The sequence below is a fragment of the Pithys albifrons genome, chromosome 9 (assembly GCF_047495875.1).
Source record: "Pithys albifrons albifrons isolate INPA30051 chromosome 9, PitAlb_v1, whole genome shotgun sequence".
Lineage (NCBI taxonomy): Eukaryota > Metazoa > Chordata > Aves > Passeriformes > Thamnophilidae > Pithys > Pithys albifrons.
The window spans coordinates 22,532,202-22,557,885 of record NC_092466.1 but is presented as its reverse complement, the minus strand read 5'-3'; the positions used below and the strand labels follow the sequence as shown (position 1 = coordinate 22,557,885).

Here is a 25,684-nt window from a genome sequence, read left to right as displayed (position 1 = left end):
CTACCAGAAGTGCTGTCCAAGCTGAAATGAGAACATATCTGATTGATATTCTTAATATACCCTGCCAAGAGCCAGTGCAAGTGAAAGACATTTAAAATAAAAAAAACATACAATGGCATCATATTACAACTAGAATTTTTTTTCATTAAACTACAAACATTAAAGTTTTGGGACATGACACAACTTGCATCTCTACACACATTTTTGTCATATGTATTACTCCAGCATTTGGTTAAATTCTCTAGTATATGTCCCTTGTTGAAACACTTCAGTTCCTTCAGCAAGCAAGTAAACAAGCCCCATGATTTACTAGGTGATTACAGACTTTAAAGGGGATTTAAGTCACCTTTGTTTATTTTCAACTAAAAATAATACAATTAGGTTTAGGTCTTGTGCTTTTTTTGAGCCCGCCACCTGACAGGTTACTATGTTCAAGAGAAACATCAAAATTAGTAAGGTTTTCAGCCACCACCAAAATATCTCATGAGGTCTATCTACAACCTTCTTGTTCATCTCATTCTGTATGCCATTTCCTCATCAGAAAGTGCCAGAACATGGAACCCTACTACTCTGTTTAAAGTGTTTCCTATAAATTTGGACTTCCCAAGTGTCCACGCTGCCAACATCATTCAGTCTTTCATTCAGGGATCTGTCACTGGTTATTCACACAACAGAAGTTATCTGGACAGACGGGGGAGGTGTGAGAGATATTAACGGTTTGCAGTTACGCTACTTCTATGGCATGTTTCCAGTTGTTGGGATCACCTGGACTGCTCAAGCTTAACTACTATGGAAAAAAATACTGAATACAGTGTTCAAGCTTCATCTACCTACTGTCAATGGTACTGGGAGAAGATAAATAAGAAACTTCTGAAATGGTTTACAATAAACTGTCAGTACAGCAACTCCTGAACTATATGCTAACTGACAGCACACTTGGATTATCAGATCCCCTTTCTCTTAAATTAGCAGCATTCTCCTCAGGTAACCCAGAAACCACAAAAGTGATATTTTTAGGTCAGGTTTATGAATATTTTTCTCTTCTTTGAAGGATTTAATTACTCAATTTGCTGAAGTAGGTATAAATTCAAATTCAAGATAACTACATTAGCATAATAGAGAGCCAGGAGCAGTCTTAAGTTTGTTTGCTGTACAGCACAAATGATCCTATTCTTTAGGAAAGAATAGGAAAGTTGTTCTTTCGAGAACATGAAGAGAATCATGGGCCAGCTTGACTCTATAATACTGCAGCCAGTATGGGCTATAAGTCTCCAAGTCTCCACATCAATTAAGATTTAATGCATCCTCAGCATCTCAGGAGCAGTTGTTTCCACTACAAAAATTACAAACAAGTTCAATTGTAAAGCTGTGGGGGGAAAAGCACATGGAAGCACTTACCTACTCCCCGATCAGCAACTGTAGGATTGTCTATCCACCTTTGAGCTTGTTCAATCTTGCCCTCCAAATGGACAGCTGCTTTAACTGGCCTAGTATTTGCTACAGCCCTGTTTGTTTTGGACTGTAAATTCTGAAGTGATGTTGCTATTTGCTTAGCCAATGCACGGGCCTCAGGAGAGTCACCTTTCCCACTAGGGATTTAAAAAAAAAAAAGGAAAAAGTATAGTCATATAAAAATCATTTATATTCTCAAATTCAGCAGAAAGACACAATGACAGTTACTTCATCTTTTTAAATGAGGTTAAATTTGACACTTGAGTTGAAACACTGAGGAGCAATTCTCTGTTGTGGTACCTGGATATTACACATGTTCAACACAGCACTAAGGTAGAGGAAGGCATAGAACTGTCATTGCTAAAACTGATGTGTGACTTGACTTCCCATATCCATGGCTGTCATATGACCAACTGCAGCAATGCCACACAGATTACAAACAGAAAAGCTGGCAGCCACAGACCAAAGGCTATATAAAAACTTGACAAAAGGTAGCACATTAAGACCTACAGCAGCAAAAGCTCAAAAAAGAACCTCAAACAAAGCATTTAACTAAGGAAGCAACAAAAATATTTTTCGTCCTACTGCAACTGGCCTTAGATGAATATCACAGTTCATACAATAACCATTTCACCTCTTCCAAGTTTCAAGCATCCTCTTTGCAGAACTGATACAGAAATATAATTTCTGCAAGTCTTATCTTTTATATAGTTTGCAGTTACAGTTTAGAACACTGACACTGATAGCAGTGTAGATATTCCAACTTGACATTTAGTAAACTACTTAGCAAAAAACAGTGATGACATCTGCCTGTATAAACAAACTTAAATTTCTCATTACCTTGTTGTTTTGACAGTATGAGCTCACTTTTGGCTTCAGCTTCTTGTCAAAAATTCCATAGGTAGTAATATTACTAGGTAATACATCTTTGGTTACTTTTTTCTTTTCTTTTTTATTGAGGAAGCTAGTGAAAGATAGGCTTTTTCTTTTATTTTAATCATCATTAATCCAATTAATCATCAATATTCTGGTCTTGCTCAGCATTATGAACTGAAAATTTCAGTAATTCAAATAAAATAAGAGTGATGAAACTAATACATACTGTCGGCGCAGGTCTGACAACTTGGCTGTCAAGGCAGAGATTTCCCCCAAGGAACGAAGGATATCATCTCTTTCTTTAGGCTCCTCACAGAGTTCTGCAACTTTCCTTGCTTCAGCCATAATTCCCCGGATATGTTCTTCTCCTTCACTGCCCCCGTTAGGATCTGCAAGCCAGTTCTTAAGAGAAAGAAGTCATGGGTAAGTGAAGATAAAGAGTGATGTTATTTCTATAGATTCTTTTTTTTTAAATCAATACAGCTTTCGAAAATTTATTTAAGAGAAAATAGTTCTCAAAAGCAATTTCTTTTTATTAGATACCATGAAGTTACTCTATTGTCTGATAGCTTTTCTGTTTAAGAAATATGTCAAACTAGATAAAATCTACTCAAATATTTTACATTCTCTCTCCCCTCAACATCTGCCAGCAATATTTTCAGAAATAAAATTTAACTAGTACATTTAGAGACTGATAATCTGGCTTTCAGGAGAGAAAACAGATGCTCTGGAGCCCACTGAGGCATGCTTTACACAGCTCTTCCTAAAAAGTCCCATTGCCATTTAATTTGGCACATACATAATATATATGTATCTTTATATATTGATAATTACATACACATACACACATTTAGGTAATTATATACAGCATGTTTATTTAATGACCACCATAGTCATGACTGAGTAATGGACCACTGAGGGGTATTAAGAGTTACAGAAATAAAGGATCAATTAACATAAAACACAATTTCATTAACATTGTTTCACTTTCCTCATGAAGTTCCTAATTCTGAATTTCACTCTCAAAACAGAACCCAAAGAAAGGGCTTCAGTTTTATCCACAAGTAAGTCTGCAATCTAAAACTCCTCTACTCTTTTCTTTTATAAAATGAATTTATAGCCAAATTTAGCTCATTTCCATCACGTTCATTTAATAACCTTGAAATTTTTAGTAATGCCAAACAAGTTGCCAAAAAAGGTCATGAACTCACAGTATGCTGTAAAATTACTGAATTTAAGACTTTACTTTGTTAAAGCAAGTACCCTCTATATTTATTCCAATCAAGTTTGTTTGGAAAAAAACTACAGTAGTTCAGAATAACAGCTCTAATATCAGTGTCATCATGCTCTAAAGCATTTATTAAATCACTAGTGGTACCTGAGCAGCATCAATCTTCTTGGCAATGGCCTGCTTAGAGTTTGTCATGGCCTCCAGCTTGCGGGCTGCATTCTCCACTTTGGCAGTGAGCAAGTCCAGACCTTGGGACACCTGCTGTGCTTTCTGCATAGCCATGGGTGTGCCACCCTGTCCTCTACCAGAGACAAAAAAACCCACCACAGATTCAGCTCAGGACTGAAAAAAAGCTCTTTTCTAGTGAAGAGGCAACAAAAACTGTCTGTGAGCATTCGCAGCAATTATTGCAAGAGATACAATATTTAATCAAAATTTTCTCCTGTAAGAAAACAAAAGATAATTGAGGAATAACATGACAACAAGAAGAAATCTAAAAGCATATTCCCTATTCCAGAATGTGACATTCAGCATCCTCAGAAGAATAAGCATTTTTTAAGTGTCACAAAGCAAGGCTATTTATGAATACAGTTGCATTAAAGGACACAGGAGACGACCTCTCATCTCCTTATTTATAGACTATTGCAGAGTCAGAACTTGCAGCAGTTAAGTCGCCCCAGACCTAAGTGAGGACTGCAAGTCAGTAAGTGAAAATAAAATGTCTTAGCTGCCTCAATTACTTTTCCAAAGCAGATTAAATGTTACAGGCTATTGGTAAGACATCCTAGAATGCTGAGAAGGATGCTAGGAAGACAAACTTACAGGGCTGTAGAAAACAATTTGCAGCACTACCACTGTTAGTTCAAATGCTTGGGAGTTACAAGTTGGGTAAAAAGATTACGTCAGATCCATTTGCCTGAGAAGGTTTGTTTTGCATAAGAAATCTCTGTCTTTTCCCAATCAGCTGACTATTGAGAAGCTTTGTGAGCACTTAATCAAACCACTAGCTTTAAAAGACTATAGTAAATGGAAGGATGACAACTATGCTACTGAGATGCTGAGGTATATTTACACTGTCAGGCCAGATACGTTTCTTTATACCTTGTTTTTCATAAGCTGAGTTGAAGATATTTACATATTAAACCAGTATATAAACTAACTCATTTGTTAGCAAATCTAAGTCCTGTCTCCACCTCCAAAAATTTTACATAACACAAAACTGACACCAACCACTGCTTTGCAAGAAGAGTAAGAGTTTCGCCTATTTTCTAACACTGCAAAAACTGGTGCAAAGCAGCTCTTAAATTCTCTCAGGGCAAACAGCTGGAAATCCAAGAGAAGATAAACTAAAACCAGTTTCTCATCCACTACCACTACTACATCTGATACACATCACTTTAATGACAATCTAACCTGTATTTCTGCATTTTGGCCTTTTTAGCCTTTCTATAGCAATCTGACAGCTCTTCCTGGCAACTATTTCAACCTTGTGTACATTTCATTGCAACACTTCAGAGCTGAACAGTCTATGGATTTAAAGTGATGGCAGGGAATTCTTGCTCTTGAAGTAACTCAAAACACAACTCTCCAAATGATTTGCATTTGCTCACTTTCTGCACTTCACTGGGGCCTTGAGTCAAAGGAGGCACTTATTTTATTTTAAATCTTTTTTTAAACTATTTTTTAAATTCTATGTTAAAAAAACAGTCCTGCCTTCTGTTGCTTTTCAAATAATTTGAAAGATCATTACCATTAAGGAGAAATATTACACCATTAAACTACTACCTGTATCCTTAATGGATTACAATGAATAGTTCTTGGGGGTTCTGTGTCTGGCACTTTTGTGGGGTGGGGAGGAGTGTTATAACAAAATAAAGAAATGAATGTTACAGTACTCAAGCTTAAAAATTTAATGCATTGACAAGAATCTGGAAAATTCCTTATTCCTAAAGGAAACTGGGTTATAGTGATCCAGCTACATAGAAGCATTATTTCTTAGTTCATTGTCATTATTCCTTCACAAAACAATGTCAGACTTCCTATTTTCTAGCTAAAGAACAAAAGGCCAGTATAAAAAAATACAGTAAATTTAAAGAGATTAATCTATTGTCTAAAATCAAAATCCTTTAAAATCAAAAACACCATTGTGAAAGAAAAACCAATTTCTAATGAGGCAGAAAACTGATAAAAAGGCTGTGGTTAAGTAAAACACTATGTAAGAAACACACGTGAAGTTCAGCAGAATTTATCAGTGACTAACAAAAAACAACTACCAACACACAGGGCCTAACATCCCAATAAACACCTAAAAACTAGAACATTCATGTATCTTACATTAATTGGGTTATGTCCTCTTCGGAGGGCAGACTTAACAGTAGAGTTTAAAATTTAATTTCTGCCTACTTTGGATGAAGGTTATGGATTTGACATCAAGCAAACTCTGAATTATCTACCTGAGAAATTCTGATCATCTTGTTGTATAATGTTTTCCTTACTAAAACGTACTTTTCAGAACAGACCAAAGTTAAAAAGGCAAAATACAGATTAGGAAGTGACACAGCTGCAAGTTCAGAAAAACTGTTTCACTAGTACTGGAGAGCTGTCCATTCCAAGTAACAGATTTACCTGGCTCGGAGGTCAGCCAGCTGGTCAGTCATCTGGCCCAGAGTTTTGCATGTTCCCAGAATCTCTCTGCGTTCTTTGCCTGCACACAGTTCTCCTGCTTTCCCAGCTTCATCCAGGATCTGTCTGATTGCCTGTTCACCAACATCCCCTGAGATGCAGAGTCAGTCAGTGCAACAAACAAGACATTCCTTGACAGGTACCAGTAAGCTGCTGATGTCATCACATCACAGCACATGAACTGCATTAGGTTCAGTCATGAAGATACATTTATCAAACCCCATGAGCTATGCACCAAATCCCAACAATTCATCTCCAACTCTTCTTACAATTGTATTATTTTGGCTTTGATTTCAGAGGAAGTCATTCCAATAAGGTCTTTCAAAGTCCAAATGGAAAGGCCTCTATCCAGTTTTATTTGCTCTAAAGATACATAGAAAGGCAAATCTCTTATATAAGGTGATTGCAATTAGAGAGACTATTTATGGCAGATTTTCATGCTAAAAATTTTATGTCAAGACTGAAAGAAAAACACATAAAGAGATCTGTTAGGCAAGCCTAGTTATACAAATTTGGAAACACAAAAGGAGGGATTTAAAACATTAGCAATGACTGCAATTAAGCATTGCTCAATGCAACTAATAAGTCTTTTGTTTTACTGCTGGAATGGAAATTAAAAACACATATGTGAGATAGAACATATCTTTTAGACAACTGAGAAGCAGCAAAGCTTCCTAGGTGATTGCACACAGCTGATTCCATCATCCCCACTATCCAAAGAAAGGAATAAAAACAGGCTCCTTCAGAATAATCCTCTATGTACAAGTTAATAATGCTTAAAGACAATTTTGTCTTAAACAACAGAAATATTAAGACCTATAAAGATCAAAATACTTTATGCAGGTTTTTTTTTTCAGTATTACCTGGAGGTGCATTTGGATCTCTCAGCCAACCTTTTGCCTGATTCATCTTTGAATCTATTAAGGCTAAAGCTCTTTTCATGGCTTCAGTGTCCTTTACAAAAAGAAACCACCAAAATGAATATTTAAAAAAAAATTAAAGCACAAATAATCAACACAACCAAAGCAGACAAAGTTTCTACAAAGCAGAGTCTATTTACAGAAACACATTCATATAAGCAGCTCAAAACCCATTTTCAAACTGGCAGGTCATAATCACTTCTTTCCGATTAGAACAGACATTTTCATTTCACTCAAAATGCAGAAAATATGCATGCAATTTTAGTGATTTTTCTATTCCTTTATTTACTAGTGTTTTCATTTCTCAAGTTGGAGCTCTAATAAGCAGATGTCTCCGAGTTAGTTCCATTTTCTTCCCTACTGTACATTAACAGCACATAGAAAAGTTGTTATGTAATTAGAGTAAACCTTTCAGAAATGGAAATTAGCCAGTGAATTTTACTGCTTACTTCAGTGCAAGAGGCTGCACATTGGCATTTTTCCCCTGCTCTGCTGCTTAAAGTCAAATAGTTGCTGTTTGCAAAAAAATAAGTCTACCAGCAAAATTCTGAAACTCTCAGATAGGGAGTTTAATGCCTACACAGATAAACACATGTATTTACAGGTGCTTGTTTAAAACTCTGATCGCCTCTGACAGAAGCATCAAAGTTGCTGCTTCTTTCAGTATTCTGCCTCTATTATCCAACACCTCTGACTCCAGGAGGTCCAACCACCCAGTTCTGACTTCTCCATGTACTCTATTAATTGTTCATGTGCCATCTCTCCACTAGAGGCCACAAGTTTTCCATCTAACACAAAGGAAGGACAGTGAAAACAGTAACAGGCACCTTAAGCAAAAAGTTGGAAAAAAGCCAAAATAGCTTTTCACCACACATGCCATGGAAGTAACTTGAAGTGCATCTAACATCCCATGGTTAGTACACAGAGGACAAAAAGAAGCCTGGCACTCACATTATTACTGGAACTGGACTGCCCATATCCAACTCTTGTGACAAAGAGCCTACAAACACCAGTCATCAGGATCTGGTATAGTATGTGGCATCCTGACAACACGTTTCTGCAGAGCAGTTCGTTCTGTATGCTTAGTCTCAAAGACACAATCTTATAAACATTTTGACATTTCTACTCAGGCACATTGATCTGTCAGCTATTCACAAGGTGCTCTAATATAATTCAGCAACCAACTTTCTCAAACATCAAGAGACACTGCTGAATATTTTTAAGGGCTCTTCAATCACAGCCTGAGAGCACCAAAACCAGCATTATTTTCATCTGGATGATTGGTTCTCAAACCTAGGAACTGGATCTCAGATCTTAGGTGGGACCTGTTTGAAAAAACTTCACAAAGGTAGGCTTTGCAACTAGAGGTGGGAGGTAGGTACATTCTTTTGAAAGTCATCGCTATAGTTTGAGAATTGTGCATTTGTTGTATGAGAAGAGACAAGTAAATATTCAATTGAGTTTTCAGATGGGTATAGAAACCTTACTCCCTGTGAAAGGAGGTGTTACAGTTTTCTGATGTTTTATAGATGGGCTGAACCCACTTTAACTTGAAAGGAATGGTCTACTGCAGGCCTGTCTACCCAGAAACAATCTGAAACAAAGAACTAACTGAATTTCTAAAAAAGCAACAGATGTTGCTTTTTGTGTTGATGAGATGACAGGTGTGGGCTGAGAAAAGGAGAGTGTTGGAAAAACTGTCTTTGCCCCTCCCTTTTTACTCACACAGGCTTTTGTGTTGTCTCAGCTGACTGCAGAGTTGCAGTTTCAGCAAAACTATATAGAAGCCACTGAATTTAAAGTCTTATATCTGAGGAAAAAAATCATGGGTATTTTAGGTTTTATATTCATGATTTTATAATTACTGGAACTATCCAAGGAATAACAGGATCCATCTAGTCTGTCACATGCAGGCTCTGTAACTGGACTGCTCTGCAGTGCAAGTGTTGCTATCCTGTGCGCCTCTGCACTCATGTTTGCAAAATACTGTCTCCTTTTCCTATTTAAAAAAAGTCCTGTGAAATCCCAGTGTAACAATTGAAGTGTTCCAAGAAAACTGATCTTAAAGCATTAATTTCCAATCTTCACAGCTCAAGGACTCACTCTCAGCTTCAGTTTTTGTTTTAGATGACTAATGTAAACAGAAAATTAGAATGCATTGTTAACTACGTTTGTTGGTACTGCTTTTCTGTTTCTGCCAGAGCTGTGTCTGGTGTCAGATATTTGGCAAGTGAAAAGGTGTAGCCATTCTGAAAGGTCTGGACTTGTCCACCAATTCAGGCTGTTAAGCAGGAAGACAAAAGCAGAAATATTCAATTTAAACAAAACAGCAACTTGCTGAAGGTCTTGCTGCTTTTAAGTGTCTTGATGGTCCTGACTTCTGTAGATATTTAAATATCTTGTTCCTTCCCAAAGGGCAAATTTTGTTTAACTCTTTGAGATTTGCCAGCAGAATAGCAATCACAAACAAAGAAAAAAAAATCCTATAGCTAGCCTGCAAAAAAGTTTGTATCAAGTGGTTTTATCAGCAAAAATTGGTTTTGTCCTTGCAGATCCCCTGTTGACAAAAGGAATTTCATTAACAAAAGCAGCACTATTACCTTTTCAGAAGAGATAAACTTAAGTTAATAAACAACTAGGCCAACATGGTCTGAAGGGAAAGCAGCAAGTTGGCTTTTTTTCAAAACCATTCTTAAAGAAAATGAGCCCTTATTCAAGATACTTTTATGGATCACTTCTACAACTACCAAGAATGCTGAGCTTTTCTGCTTTGAAAAAGAGCAAAATAAATCCCACCAAATGTAAAGAACAAGCTCTGACTCAATGAAGTGGCCTAGTCGAGGGATATCTGCATATCATTACCAAAGAAGGCAATGTTGAAGGAAATCGGCAAAGTCTCCTGGCAGCACAGATAGCTTAGTCACCATTCAGGGTTCAATCCTGCACCATACCACATACTTCTCAGCTTCTTACAACTTTTAACTCCTTCCATTTCTGTGGAAATGGAAGATGTCTGTATTGAGTAATACTTCAAATCTATTTAAAAATAAACACTAAGAATACACAAAAGGAAAATAAATTCCTCAGTAAAATGAAAAATTCAGTGAAAAAAAGATGCAAAGCTATGAATGAAAGAATTAAATACAGACTTACTTCCTTTCAAAAACTTTTCAGAGAACAGCATTTCAATTCTAAAGCAGCACACTATTTTAAAATACCCAGTGTTGGTGCAAGCAGAGATTATTGCAATCTCTCTCAATGTGTATTCTGGAGTCTGGGAAGAACAATGAAATAGTTTACAAAAAACTCTGTCTCCATACCTTGGTCATTCTCCACTATCTCTAGATAGATTGTGAGATATATATATCTATATAGATATATATATAGCCAAACTTCGCGAACGAAGATTTGGGAAGGGCTCTCCCCATATGGGTGTGCCCTTCCAGCCTGCACAGTGGATGTTTTAGGTGAGGCACAGTGTGCACAGAACTGGCCCCACCGTTTCAGTCCTAAGGTCCATTTGCCACAGCCAAGCAAGCTTGGACAGTGACAATGAAGTCCTCGGGACTGTCACAGCACCCTGACTGCAGGGCTGACCCTGACACAGCACCCTGACAGCAGGGCTGGCCCTGCTGAACATCCGAGATCTGACAGGATGGGATGGCAGGGAGGCTTTAACTGCCAGAGGACGGTCCCCACTGAGATTCGAACTCACGACTTTGGGATTTGGAGTCCGAAGTGCTCTCCTTTACACCACGGGACCACCCCATAGATTGTGATACTACAATGTATAAACAACTCAAGATAGAACAATAAACACAAAATAAACTCCAACATAAACAACAGCTCTACTGCACAGCTAAAAATTCAAGGCTGTGCATCTGCAAACACCTTACTTTGCTCCAGAAAAACATGGGGAAAATATCTTTCCCTTGATCACCAGTCATCAAATGCATGCAACAGTAACATCAGCTACAGTTAAACAGCTCCTTCATTGCCCTTCCAGAAAATAATCAGTAAAAGTCAACTGTTAGATATATATAAAAATACAAATAAGGTCTGTAACACATGGCCCTTAAAAGACTAGTTCCTGCTTCTTCATCCCTCTGCAGCTTGAATTCAAGTGCTTTGTCATAACTGATTGGTCAGTGCCCAGTGCTACAGTTTCAAATCATCACTGTACCTTAATTCAACAACATACAATTAAGAAGTTCTCCATTCAGAACAGAATGAAACCTTTACTATACTAGTCCACACAATATATTACATATTAAGCATAATGACCAATATTTTCCACTAGGAAACATTGCTCATATATCGACTGGTTTTTTAATTTAAACCTTTGTTAATCTTCCTCACTAGCAAGAAGAGTAGGAATTTCCTATGGCTAAATTGCCAGCTTTTTGCAACAGACATTTTTCTTTACCACAAAAATTTCCATATTTGTTGTGTAAAATACAACTGTATTTGTATTTCATAAAATACAGGGAAGTCTAAATCAAAAAATAAAGCTGAATTGAAAAGTGCACATACAAAGCTGCAGTTTTTAGACCTAGACCTAAAGAACATGAACCATCTGAACTAAAGGAAGGCTCTGGTAAAACACGACAGAACAGAAAAAATTCCTGGTTTAATAAAGCTTTCTGGCCAAGCAGAAAGCTTGTTCCTGCATGACCGGACCCTTTATTTGTCACCACAAAGACTAGTAACATAAATTAACACAAAAGCACTCAGCAAGAATGTGCTGTAAAATCTTGGTGTAACTCTAATCAGACTCAGACAGACAGTCGATGCAGTTCAGCTTGCAATTACCATTCTCTTAGTGACAGCCAATTCTACAGACAGCTAGACAGAGCTATTAAGATCCTTTTAAAACTTTGTGTGTCTCCATGTAAGTACAGTGTCACAGCTGGCACACAAGAAGTTGCACAGCACACAGTCTGCACACAGCACAAAATCCCACATACATGCTTTTTTGGTTTTAGTACAAGGTAGAGGTGGAGGGTGTGGGAGAAAGCTTACCTTCTAAAGGTGAGAAAAGGGTAAGAAACAGGACAACAAAAACAAAGATGCACACAGTCATAATAAGGAAGTGATAGTGACAAAATAACTCCAGAAGCAAACTAAAGGTCAAGTGCCAAAAAACATAGGCCAAAGTGATTTTATGTCTAGGTTACATCAACGTTAGATTTCCTGCAAGACTTCATTGGCTAACTAGTCTGGCTTCAGGTCTCAATATATTCTTTAATGGTATTTAGACTTACTTGTTGCCCATAGCACTAACTCTTAAAAAATCCCTTCAGTAATTTACTTTCAAGGACTAAAAAAAAAATTGGCAGGAATTTCATTTACACAGCTATGTTATTCATAAGCCCACAATACTCATATGATTTTGTGTCTCAGACCTTCTTCACAGTCTTCAAGACATTTCAGTACCTTCACTGAGCACCACTTAGGAGCAGCACTGAACTCCAGTTAAGCGGTTGCAGCCACTTACACAGCTGAACACTGAGCTGTAAGGAACCAATCCTGTCCATATGCCAGCTTCACAGACATCATACTTACCCAGAAAGGCTGTTCAGTCTAACGTATTTCTTTGAGACAAGACAAACACTCAAAATTTACTCTCATGTCCAGAATAAAAATAGAGTAGGGTGAAAAGGGGGAGGTGTTTAAGGAGGAATCTCCCAAAACTGAATAAAATTTCTCAAGCCCAGGCCTTCCACACAAGGAAGATGACAACTGTCTGTATTTTCTAGTAGCATCTAGAAGAAAAACATGAATACCTAGCAACAAAACCAGTTTAGTGTATAGAATCTATACCTAATTTTCCTCTATCAAATATGATTATGTAGGGTTGCTATATAAAGGAAAAAATACTTCTGAGAGGAATACACCGTATTTCAGATTTCCTAATGTTGCCAGAACTTAACGGTGAGCAAGTCTGGTCTTCTGTTGGACCACTGAGTTGCTCTAAACTACTGAGCCACCACCAAATGCGACACTACTTTAATTTACTTATTGAAAAAAAAGCTAATTTTGAAAGATACATGAATATATTCATCTCTGAAGATATTCTTGGACCTTGAAGAGGTTTTGTGATGTGATTACACAGTGTTACAAAACTGATGCACACACACGTATTTCTACAATCTCAAAAGAACAAGTTTACAAGGGTAAAACACAGTAGATAGAAATTAGACTTCTTTGTACAAATGTAGGTAAGAAACATACCTTGCTCGCCCAGGCATCTTCATCCCAGGAAGTGAGTTGCAATACACGAATTATTTCATTTATCTCAGCACTCATTTTCTCTACTGTGAAATTGCGATTTTTCAAGGCCTCTTCTATTCCTTGGCTTTTAGAATTTTTTGTGGTTACAAAAATCTTCATAGCTGTGAAAATAGCATAGATTAGAAAAAGGTACATGCAAGATCCAATCAATGATCAAGGTGATCTACAGTGCTTATACAGCACATTTCTTCTCCATGGACTATTTTATCTCAAAGAGACTGTAGTTTTAATACCAGGAGCACAGTTATTTCCAATGACAGCAGAAGCAATGTCAAGGTTATTTTTAATAAACATAAGACATTGGAACTCTGGTACAAAATAGTAATTCAGAGTGGTATTAAAAACAAAGCAAAAAATACCTGAAATAAGTACTGGCAATAGCTCCTTCACAGTATTCATGGAGTTTACCAGCATAACCCTGTGTTCCTGATGAGTTAATTCCTGTTGTCTTTCATCAATCATTTTGGCCATCTTTGTCATTCCTAAAAATTAAAGTAATTGAACATTGCAACAGTTGAATCTTCAAAATAAGAACAAGGCACAGTGAGTCATGAAAACTGCAGTTTAAAACCTGACTGTTATATTAGCAGCTGTTCCTTAAAGCTCATTCCAGATACTTCAGATTAAGTCACTGATTCAAAGCCTAGCCACTATATAAAGGAGAATGGATTCTTCTAAATTTTTGATTTAAAATCCCAGCAATAAACTAGGGGAATACTTGAAATTACTGTTTTAGGACATAAAGTTACTTCATGAACTCTTGGAGCTAATTTATGGGTTGGTTTTTAATCAGTTTCTGTTATGACTTGATCCATGCCTTAAGTGAATGACAGAAAAAGGAAACATCAGGGTTTTATTTGTTTGCCTTGAGGTTCCACCAGAGGTCAAGAAGTGTATTTATACTTCAGATCTACTAGAAATATTTCAGTGCCCAAGAAGTATGAAAAGAATTAAATTTATTCTAGAGCAGATCTATTCTCAATAGCTAAGACTTGTGAGGTTTACCACACAGCACAGATGGAAACTTCAGACATAACTTCATAAACATTTAAGATGATTTAAATTGCTGCTGTTATGGTCCTACTCTCTCTCCTATGGGGGACAAAATTGGACAGAAGCTTTATATTCTTTGGCTAAACTACCTTCTGCTGGTTAGCATCTTGGGCATCTTAATATAACACTGCTTTCATGACATCACTGAAAAGTAGTAGAATCCTCACACTGACAGCATAGAGGGTCAATCATGTTCTCCTCTCTACTTCTTACCTAAAACCTATAAGCACTTGTTTTATTTGAAGTGTACCTGCTTATATTCCTGTTATTTATACAGCACTCCCATTAATGGTTAAGTTCAGATGCCCATTAATACAACTACAGGGGACAACGACCATGCAGGCATAGTAAGTTTTGTGGGCATGGGCTGCAAGTGTCGAGCAGCATTTAGCTCAGGCAGACAGAGCTTCTGCAGCATGCCAGAAGCACAAGGTTCACTATTTATTCAGAATATCATGAATTTAGAGAAGTTCATTTGCAACAGAGGTGACAAGCCTACATCTCACTCTAAGAAATGCAGACACTTGCTCAAGACCTATTACCGCTATCATACACATTTAACAGCAAATTATGTCTGTGAAATTCAATGAAAAATCCCAAACGCAAAGAGACAACTAAAGTTTTGGGAAATTTCCATTTTCAAGACATAGAACACAAGCACAGAGAAACTGAAATTTATATACCAAGTCAAAGAACATGTTTCAAGAAAGAGAAGATTGCTTTATCTTTTCCTGTTCAAAATAAGGCAAAACCTATTTACTTGAAGATAATTTCTCAAAAGAAATAAAATAGTTTAGTGAACACTATACCTCCATATGAAATTTTAAAGTTTTTACACATCTAGAAACAGGGTCAAATATACTCGTGTTAAATAAAAACAGGATGATGTACAAACATGACAGCTCCTAGTCATTTTACTTATCACCTAGCTACATTACTTGTGTGTGTGTGTATATGTATACGTATTTATATATAGTACTAACTAGATTCCTGCTGTATTTATATAAGCACTCTTTAGTTCAGTGTAACTTTAATTCCATCATCTTCCTACATTATCAACACCACATCTTGATTTTATAGAATGCTTTTGTTAAATACCTAAACTACTTCATGCTTGCTGAAGATACAGCAGTTGAAATAGCAGATGTCATGGATAAATGGTAGGTTTCCTCTACAGCAATATAAAGATACAGGTACCAGTTCTTCACTTACCAATCACTTCCACCAATGAAAGTGTGAGTTAACACAGTGAAGTAACAAGTAGTACAGGAGCATCAAAAAAGAATTTCTCTAACAGCTGAGCTTTTGTATTATACTGCAAGACACCTATTTCTGCAAGCTCATTAAGATGCTAATACCATCTTAATGCACGTAGCTTAAACTGCTCCAAGAAATTCCTACTAGGCCTAACTATCTCATCTAATACAGACATTTTTATCAGTTCAATAGACTTTCTATCTATGAGTGCTCGGTTACACTGTTTTTCTTTTTTTTTTTGTTTTACCCTTACATGCTTACATCCCTCACAGTGTAGAAAAAATACAGTACATGTCCATGTACCACATCTTTACTCTTCTACATTCTCAAAGGACAATGTGAATCATTAAGTAGTCATCATTCACCCTCTACTTTAAAACTTGTTCCAACAGACACTTCCAAAGCAACTGCTTTATCATTGTCCAGACACTCCAAACTTGGGTGAGAAAGGTACTGGGCAGAAAACAAAGTAGTGGAAAAGACTATTCTTGGTATATTTATGAAAGGCTGTAGCCAATCAAACCTGGCCCCAGATTCTTTGTGTATGTCACCAAGTCCTCCATTGTCTCTACCACTTCCGCCACAGTCAGATATTCCAATATTCCTTTGCAGACACGGATGATTTTACGGACCTAGAAGAGCAATATTCCATTATTTGTTAGGTGAAGATAAGTTATACTTGAATCAGAAATGCAAGCCTGTTATTAGAACAGAATAGGTACAGCTTTTGCTAACATGATGAATGGGGAATCACAAAGGTCTGACATACTAAGTTACCCAAAATGTCATTACTTGAGTGCTGTAGTGACAGACAATATTTAATCAGCTTTCCACTACTTATAAAGGCAAAATCCTACTTCCAGTGTTTTCAGTTTGTATGATAAATGAAGGATAGCATTGAGAAAATAGGTCATAAGAAACTGTATTTAAAGTAATACAATTCCATAGATCATCAGATTATTGCAACATTAGGATTAACATCAGCATTTCTAATTAACATTGGAATTTCTAGCAGCATGAGCTTCATTTCATCATTGTAGCATGGTAATTCTTATCTAGAAAAGAGCAAGACTCCACATTGCCAGAAAGAGCTCCAAAACTAAAATTTGTACCAAAAACCATTTTCAAACACAAGACTCCTTTCCAAGTTTCCTTGCACCTATGGCCTTTTTCTGTCCATATGAGGATGGACAAACAGCACTTCGAAGCCGCTTTTTGGCTTGTGCAGCAGCCAAAATGTAGCAACTGTAAGATTTATCAAAACACACCTTCTGTCTGCCCAGCCAGACAGTCTAAAATTGTATCACCCTCTGCAGTCCAAGGCCCAATTAAATTGCCACAGCTACTGAGTCAGACAAACATGTTAAGAAGTGGCCTAGGGCTTTTCAGTGAAGTGATACAGAAAATATAAAGATCAAACGATTACAGTAATGGGTATGCTGAAGGGAATACAGAAAAGTGTCAGGAAGATACAAGACAGTTGATAGGACCTGGCCTTTTTAAGCAATAATCACAGGCAACACCTAAACATTATGTCAATCAAAGATGCTCTTAACAAAACAGAGCAACAAGTCTAAGGTCTTTCCAAAGAAAGAAATACAAAGTATGCTTCCAATCGAGCTAAAATTATCAATACCACATTAATTTACTCAATAGTTAAGTTCAGCTAATTTAGATAGGGGGAAAATTAAATTAATAATACTGTTGTGCAGATACCTATGAGAGTCATGTTGCAATTCCTACCTCTGCTTCATCAAATGTCAGAAGCAAGTCTGATGTTCCAGAAAGGATGCCTCTTGATCCATCAATCAGATAGTCACGAGCTGGCACTGAATAAGGATCTGCTTGCAGCATCTGGGCTGCCCGGACAAGTTTGGTGCAGGCATTCTCCACCCTGTGGAAGTCATCAGACAAAATTCGCTGATTAGTTTTTGTCTATATGAAAGATAAATTGAATAAATGTTGCATTTATTTTTAACTTTACTACTTGAAGTGCTGCAAGCAAACTGATCATTCGACACCTCTACAGTATAAAAAGCAAGAGTATTGCACTTATTTTAACAAGACAGTAACCAGCAACGACACCATGCAGTTATTCTGAAGTCATGCAGTCTTCCCACACAGGCAATGTTAGAAGCATTCCTTGCACAGCTGTCACTACAGTGGCATTAAAAAGAGTTCCTAACCCAACAAAATACCTTACATTCTTCAGGACAAGGGCAGGAAACAAAACAATTATTCCTTTAGGACTTCACAATTGAAGTAATTGCTAGCATTTCTCAGCCTTGTATATACATTGTCATTCAAGTAGCAATTGTTATTAATAAATATTAAATGATAGCTACACATTAAGAAAAAAACTACGTAATATTAAGAAAACCAAGACACTGCTCCCTGCTCATTGAAGCTATAGTCCAGCTCTTCAGAATGTTAACACTCAAGAGAGAAATAAAATTTTAAATAACCACAAAATTTAGCGGTAAGGTACAATCTTCAAATGCAGCTTGCAATTCCAGTTTTAAAAACAAAAAAGGGATTTTGCAAGATATTACAGTATGCAACTACAGTAACAGAGAAGTTACCATAATAAGAAAATGAGCTCTGAAATTTGGTTGCATCAAGCCATTTAACACAACAACTTCAAAATATCAAAATTGGAAGACTGAAAAGGTTTAGGTTTTGTTCTTTTGTTGTAATTACCGCATGATACCTTAGGGAAATACAAACTTCAGACTTCACTTTCATGTTAGCTATGCTACTCATGGCCGTAGTGATTGGCTACACTGACTGAGACTTTCCTCCATTCTCTCCCCTTGCCTTTGGGTGCAGTGTAATACACTGTCCCTGTGCACGTGAGGGCCATGTGCTCATTCAGGTGACAGGAGGTTCCAAAAAAACATTAATCCCTTTTATTACAGCAATGGTACCTCTTACCATCACCTCTTCCTGCATGTCACACAGCCCATTTCCTACTGACCACTTGGATACACTTTTATCATACTTTCAGGTTAAGTACTTTTGGAAAGTTACAGTTATCCCATTTTTCCGCCTATGCTCTTTGCTAACACAAATATTAGAACTTAATGGTTGCATGTAAATTTAACCAGTAGATATAAGACACTCATTACAGGAAAACACACTTTTTCCCAGAAAGAAAGGGTTTTAACTAATGGTTCCCTGGAGTAGACCAAATTGGGCCAGCTGCATTGTCATAACCTGCCCTTTTGTGAGACATCTGCTCAGTGTATCAGATAGCAGCAACTCATAACTAAGTAAGAAAATGCAGGAAGACTTCAAGGCAGAAAGTGGGAATGGTCCTGCTCATTACCATGCAATGCACTCTGTACAACTGTATTATCAAAGTCAACTGACTTCACTAAATTAGATTTCCACACTTGCTTCTCACATTTATTCTTTTCAACTCTGCCAAGAAAAGGATTAAAGAAGTCACCTATTCAGCCAGCTCAGAGCTATAGGCTCAGAAATACTTAATTTTCTACAGTTTAATTTCATGGTCATCTGTTTAACACTAAGTAATTATCTTCAGGCTGGCTTTTTCATTTCTAAAGAAAATAATTAACATAAATGTGTATTATACCAGCAGTCACCATAATTAATGAAAATAAAATTTCTAAATAGTCTAAGTTTTCTTTTACAGTTTTTAGGGTTGAGCCTCTTAAAGATAAACTCGCATTTTACTAATATAATGGCTATTTTGTTTAAATAGCACTTCAAATACTCCAAGAGAGTAAACAAAAAAGCACAGTGCTGTTCAAAAATCAGACACACTTCATTGTCTGCAAAGTACACATGCTAGGAAGCAAAAGATTTGAATCTGGGAAAAAAAATTTATTCAATCATTTTCATTAAAAAACCCCAACCAAACAAAGCAACAAGAAAAGCCAAAAGCCACTAAAAATATTCACTGCAATGAACCGCTTGTTCTATCACAAGAATGAAAATCTTTCAGAAGTTTTGAATAGTAGTTCATTGCTATGGGGAAATTTCTAATCTCTGCATTATACTGCAACATTAAAAAACCCCCAAAGCTTTATACAAAAAATATACTTATTTTTGAGGCATGACCACAATAAAGTGATGTCAACACCACCCAAATTCTTTGTGTGGAGGACATTGGTCATGATACTTCCAACCACACTACTTTTGGTAGTCAAACAGCTTCACCCCTGTTAAGTGTATTCCTTATGAAATGTGAGGGGAAAGAAGTGTACCTTATGCTAAGCTACCATTTTAGTTCTCAGATTTTAGGATTGATCTTTGCTTTTCCCAGAGGTCATTTTAGTTGCTATAGTTTAGATTACTTGCAGTTCTATAAGTATTAAGTAAAAAGCAGTATTTTACATTCATTTGTTAATACAGTTACCAGAAATGCAGCTCCAATTTGACTACAAAAATAGTATTAGCATAGAATAGCATTGCTGCTTGATTAGTTAAATGAGTCTGTGCATGCAAGTTAAACACCAATTTTTAATCTCAGTGTAAATAGGTGTTACCCTATTCTTTGCCTAGAGATTGCAGTTCTTTCCTTCTTTACAAGAGAAGTTTAACAAGTAATATGAACATATTAAAAACATCTGATGTAAATTATAATCTCTACTCATACTCCCTGGTGATTAAGACAATTAAGATAAAGAACACAGCATTTTTTAACTCTAGGTCAACAGTTTCATTGTGGTTTCTGTCAGTAGCAAGCAAAGGGATGCGTAACAGCTTCTCAACAGCCAGCAAGTTATTTTGCTGCACAGTCACACTCCCACTGAACAGCTTTACAGATTACCATCACATATATTCATCATGAACCCTCAACGCCCATCTCAAGTCTTTCAAAAGAATAAGCAGATCTCCTCCATCCTCCAAGACGGACTCCCTCAAGACTGGTGATCCTTTTGGATGGAGGAAATATGGACAGGGAATGCAGAGATAGCACATGTATACTGCTTCTAACCCATCATCCATGTGTCAGTACAAATTCTACTGGAGCACTCCCTTGAAGAGGAATGCACACTCCTGAAACAAGACTTTAGAAACAAACCCCTCCTTCTCAGGAAAACAAAAAAGACCCTCCCCTGTTTCACTTCCTGCATCCAAACTCTGTCCTTTAATGCAGGAAAAGGTAAAAGTCCCTTGGCAGCTCAACTGTTAATACCACTTGTCCCCACAAACAAGAAAACAGTGACAACACACTCCACATTGTTAACATGAAACCATTAACATGTACTAGTTCATTTTAATACAGACTCCAGATTAACAAAACAATCACAAATTAAATAGGTCATCATTCATAAAGGCCATTGAACATTCCTAGTAAGTACTATGTGCAGTAGGTTTCATTTTTATGACATACAGGTTTGTTTCCCCTTTTTCACTCTATCACAGTTCAAGAAACCATGAATTGCTGCAGAGAAATTTCTTGTACCCAGCATAAAGTACTACTATCCAGGAGTGCTTGTATCACATTTCTATAGTAATAGAATTATTGAAGTCTTCAAAATCTGCTAAGTGTTGATCAAATGCTGAATACAGTATAGCAATTAAGAAAATATCTTTTCCTTAATCCCTTACTTCTGTAGGTGAAAAAGAAGCCGGAAAAACTAAAAACTATCTAGAAAATGAGCATGAACAAAATTATGTGTTTGCATACAATTCATCAAGAAGCAAGAAAAAAGCTTTGATCTTATTTCAATATGTAAGCACTTCCCTCAAAAAATCAAACCCCTCTATACCCAAAGATCACACACACCAGAAATACAGCATGACAAATACTAGAGTGGATTGTATCAAAGGCCTATTTAGCTCAGTAGCCTGTCTCCAAAAGTAGCTGCAAGTAAATGCCTAAGGAAGGTTAAGAACAGAATAAGCATTTATTGTACTTCTCTGCGCACTCTCCCATTCTCCAACTATTTTCAGTTCTTGAGACCTCCTGCAGTTTGTCTATTTGATAACCCACAATGGATTCCTCTATGTACTTAGCAATTAACCTCCAAACCCACAGAAAGAATTTTCACAGTACACTATTAGCTGTATAAAGAATCTCTCCCTGCTGTTGACTTATAAACTGCTGCTTACAGCAATTCCCTCAGCAAGTTGTTGCAAAGTACAAGTTTCCATCTTCTCCAACCAACTCATACTTCCTTGACCTTTGTCAGTGCCTCAAACCTCTGTGTCACTTTCCTCAGGAAGAAGAGTTCCAGCCTACTTAGCTTTGCCTTACACAGAAGTAATTCCATGCCTTTTTTCTCCAAGCCCTTCTATGAGCTTTTTCCAGCACTTCTATACTATAGTCTTTCTAAAAATGGGGGAGTACCAGTACAGGCAGTATTCAGGGTGTGGGAGAAAAACAAGAGTGACATTTTGGTTTCTCATTCTTTGATGGTAAACCTAATATTTTATTTATTTTTTGACTACTATGATCATATAATGAATGCTTTGTCCAATGTATCACAGCTCCAAGACCTTGCTCACTATTGCTAAGAGTCAGTTCAGCCAATCATCCTATCTGACCTCAGAACTGCTGCTCGCCCAAGTGTGCATCATTTGAGATCTTTCAAAATAATTTAATCCTCACTTAATGTCAAGTCACTTAAATTAATAAGGTCATGCTGTAATTTCTCAGTCATCCATTAATCTCACTACCTCATGTAAGACTTGGTGTCACTGGCAAGTACTTTTGCCTCACAGCATAGCCTGTTCTCCAGAGCTTTTACTGACACAGTGAAAAGCACAATCCCAACAGAGAGCTCTGCAGCTGTACTGATCACCTCCTGCCATTGTCAGGGTTAAATGTGTGATTTTTCTTTCCACTTTCCATTTTCTCATTTCCATACAAGAATTTTTCATATTACCTATGTCTACTTCATTTTCTTAAAAGCCTCTAGACTCTGCCAAAAAGTTTAGAAATCTGTCTATATTTATTACCTGGATTACCCTTTTCAGTGTTCGTGAGATTTCTAAGAATACCAACAGATTTATAGGGCAGAATTTCCCTCCACAGAAACACTGTCAACCCAAAGTGCACCATATGCATGGGATCAATTAATTCTCTTGTCTTAACACAGAACTTCTAGTCTTTTGCTCCAAAACTATGTCAGACCTATAGACCCCCTGTTCCCCAGATTTCCCTGGAAGTTTCTCAGGCAGTAGCATCACTCTGACTGACACACTGGTGGTCTCAAGTGACAGATGACTTTGCTAATAATTCAGCTATTTCATTCTTGTACCCATATGCTAATACCACCTGGTCCTAGGCATAATTGTAATTATTCATTTTGTCAATCTACAACACAAAAAACAAAATCCTTTTTCACTGCCTACCATAAATTTTCACTGTAGACATCACCTCTACTCTGTATCTTATTATTTTTTTTCATTGCCTCAATGCTTTTTTGTTTTGACTATCTGTCTGTTTGGTGAGATATTAAAATACTTGGTCATTCTGTATACACTGGACAACAGTAATAGAGAGGTTACTCTACTCAGTAGATTGTAGGGCAAAGGCACTTCAGTAGAAGTCTGTCAGGTGGCAATAAGCAGCTTGGAAATTCCACAAGGTGTGAGGTATCATTTTTAAGACTTCAAGGCACCAGAAGGAAAAAGTCAGTTTTCCTTGACACCAGGTCATAGACTTAAGAGTATCTACTGTAAGTGGAGTTACTGTTTACTAGACTGTCTGCAGAAAGTCACTGCTATTCAAACACCTTAGAATTCCAGGCAGTTGTATCACATGCATCAACTGCCTATACTGACAAATTCACAATTTTCCATCAACCAAATAAACAGAAAATATTGGCAATACCAATTGGTTGCCTCTGACACTGTTAGACAAATCTACAGCATCACACAGGTAGTACCATTGTTAATCTGATTTATTTTATTACTATTTTAAAAAGAAGAAATACCCTATAGATGTACCCATATATAAAGAACGTAACAGGACAAGTCACTGCTGCCCAAAAGGTCAATCCTGACCAAGGTCACCTCTAGACCTCCAAGAGCATTTCAAACACAAAAATATTTTCTGATCAGTACAGCAGAAATGAGTAACAGTGATCTACCATTGGAACAGGTTTCCTGTACCTAAAATACAAGATTTACAATAAAATGGGTTTACTTGATAAAGGCTGGTGGCATATCCCTTTTCAAGATCTGGTCTTCTGTTGTCTGCACAGTCTCCTTTCCAACCTGCAGGAGAAAGAAGTCATACTTAAGAATCAAAATTTCAATGTAAAGACCAGATGAAAGCCAATGGCAAAACAGTGACCAAAAAATTGTTTTGCATTAATGAGAATGCCTTTCACAAGCTTCCTGTTTGTTTGTCTGCTTTTGAGCCCACTATATACTCTGGTTAGCCTAATGTTTTAGAAATCATTAATTGTTTCCTACCAACATCTCTACTAAAATAAATGGGGACAGACAAACACACTTTTCCCTCTTTCCACTCTCCATAGAAACAATATTTTTTTTCTGCAGTTAGTTGTAAAAACTTAATCACTGAACTCTGAAGGCTTTCCTCCCTCCTACTCCCTGCAAATCAGAAATCAAGTTCAAAGTTAGAAAAAATTACCCTCATTTTGCAATTCAACTTAGTCTATTAGAAAAATGAAGTTAACTGCTGAGAACACAGCCCATATCTGCATTCACACCATGCTTTAGGCAAAAATAATTATGCACAAGTTAATAAAGAAAGAGATAAGAGTAAAATCTGGAGTTTTCTATACACTAGCTCTTGTGTTATACAATAGAAGTCTTTATAATTGGTAGCTGACTCTCTGAACTGTGAGATCACCAACTTGACAAAATATTTCCAGCCCCTTTGTTCGCTGTATTTTCCAGCTGAATAAGCTATTCAGAAAGACATCACAAAGCAGGTCTTTAACCCAGACACTATTTTGTGTTAAGAGTTGCCAGACCTGCTCAAGCTAGACAAGATAGCCCTGAAAATCCCTGATCAGCTGGTGTTTAAAGATTTGCTGGTTTTTGACAGAAGATGTAGTTTGTCAGTATGCACAGCACTTGCCAACTCTAATTCACTACAGCCTTACAGAAGTACCATTGCCTTGCAAATTTTTGCTGCTTGCCAAAAACTGTATCTCCTTGGCCTGGCTTTTTTCAGAGGAACTTGACAGAAGTACATTGGCCCTAGTATGCTATTTGCTTCACACATTCAGCCTAGCCTGATTTTCTTTTTAATATCTATTAGTACTACACTCACAGTTAGTCACACAGTTACTTGGAAGTAAAGCAGCAAGAGCAAAAAGGAAGTTAAAGGCCTTGAATTTTATGGTTGGTTTCTGTCTCCTGTTTGTTGTACACTCACCAACAGCCATGCTCCCTCCGGCAGAGCCCTGCAGAGCTGCTTTGATTCCCTTAGGAGCACCATTCATTGCTCCTAACGCAGCTCCTGCTCCACCCCTTGGGACAGGGTTACATGACCCACCAGAGTATGCCTGCTTTGTTCTAATTATTTCTACTATTTGCACTCATGAAACACATTATTTATACTTCTCATAAGTTCGTATGCAAATATACATGATCAAGATGACAGCAAAAATGGAGTAATTCACATTAACTTTGGATTACACACTGTTCAGACAAAGAACAGTCACAAGGTGAAAATGAAGAACAATATTTTGTTTCCAAGCACCATGCCTTTGAGATCTTTCTTGCAGCTGGACCAATAGAAAAGATATATCTGAAGACATAAATTTTTTAGAGAACACAAAAAAAAATAAAGTTTACAATGTGGGGGGCACTTCAAACTGAAGGTCATGATAACAATCTTTATTGTTATTTTATATTGGGCAATCAGAAGCAACAAAGAAACAACTTCTGCACAAGTGGCACTTGCTGCTTGATGTATTTTAAGTTACACCTAGTTTTAGTAGACCATACAAAAAGCATT

The 25,684-nt window shown here is 36.9% G+C and overlaps 1 protein-coding gene across 2 annotated transcripts in view; it reads right to left on the bottom strand.

Annotated features, from left to right (window-relative positions):
- VCL (vinculin) overlaps positions 1-25,684 on the bottom strand; it is a 61,328-nt gene that overhangs the window by 15,843 nt on the left and 19,801 nt on the right. For both annotated transcript variants that reach the window (XM_071564234.1, XM_071564233.1), the window contains exons 2-11: positions 23,894-23,964; positions 17,509-17,659; positions 16,289-16,397; positions 13,815-13,937; positions 13,396-13,556; positions 7,105-7,195; positions 6,185-6,332; positions 3,707-3,860; positions 2,555-2,730; positions 1,399-1,589 (exon numbers count right to left, since the gene is read on the bottom strand). In XM_071564234.1, coding sequence (XP_071420335.1) covers positions 1,399-1,589; positions 2,555-2,730; positions 3,707-3,860; positions 6,185-6,332; positions 7,105-7,195; positions 13,396-13,556; positions 13,815-13,937; positions 16,289-16,397; positions 17,509-17,659; positions 23,894-23,964 — 1,375 coding nt within the window. The remainder of the gene's footprint in view (positions 1-1,398; positions 1,590-2,554; positions 2,731-3,706; positions 3,861-6,184; positions 6,333-7,104; positions 7,196-13,395; positions 13,557-13,814; positions 13,938-16,288; positions 16,398-17,508; positions 17,660-23,893; positions 23,965-25,684) is intronic.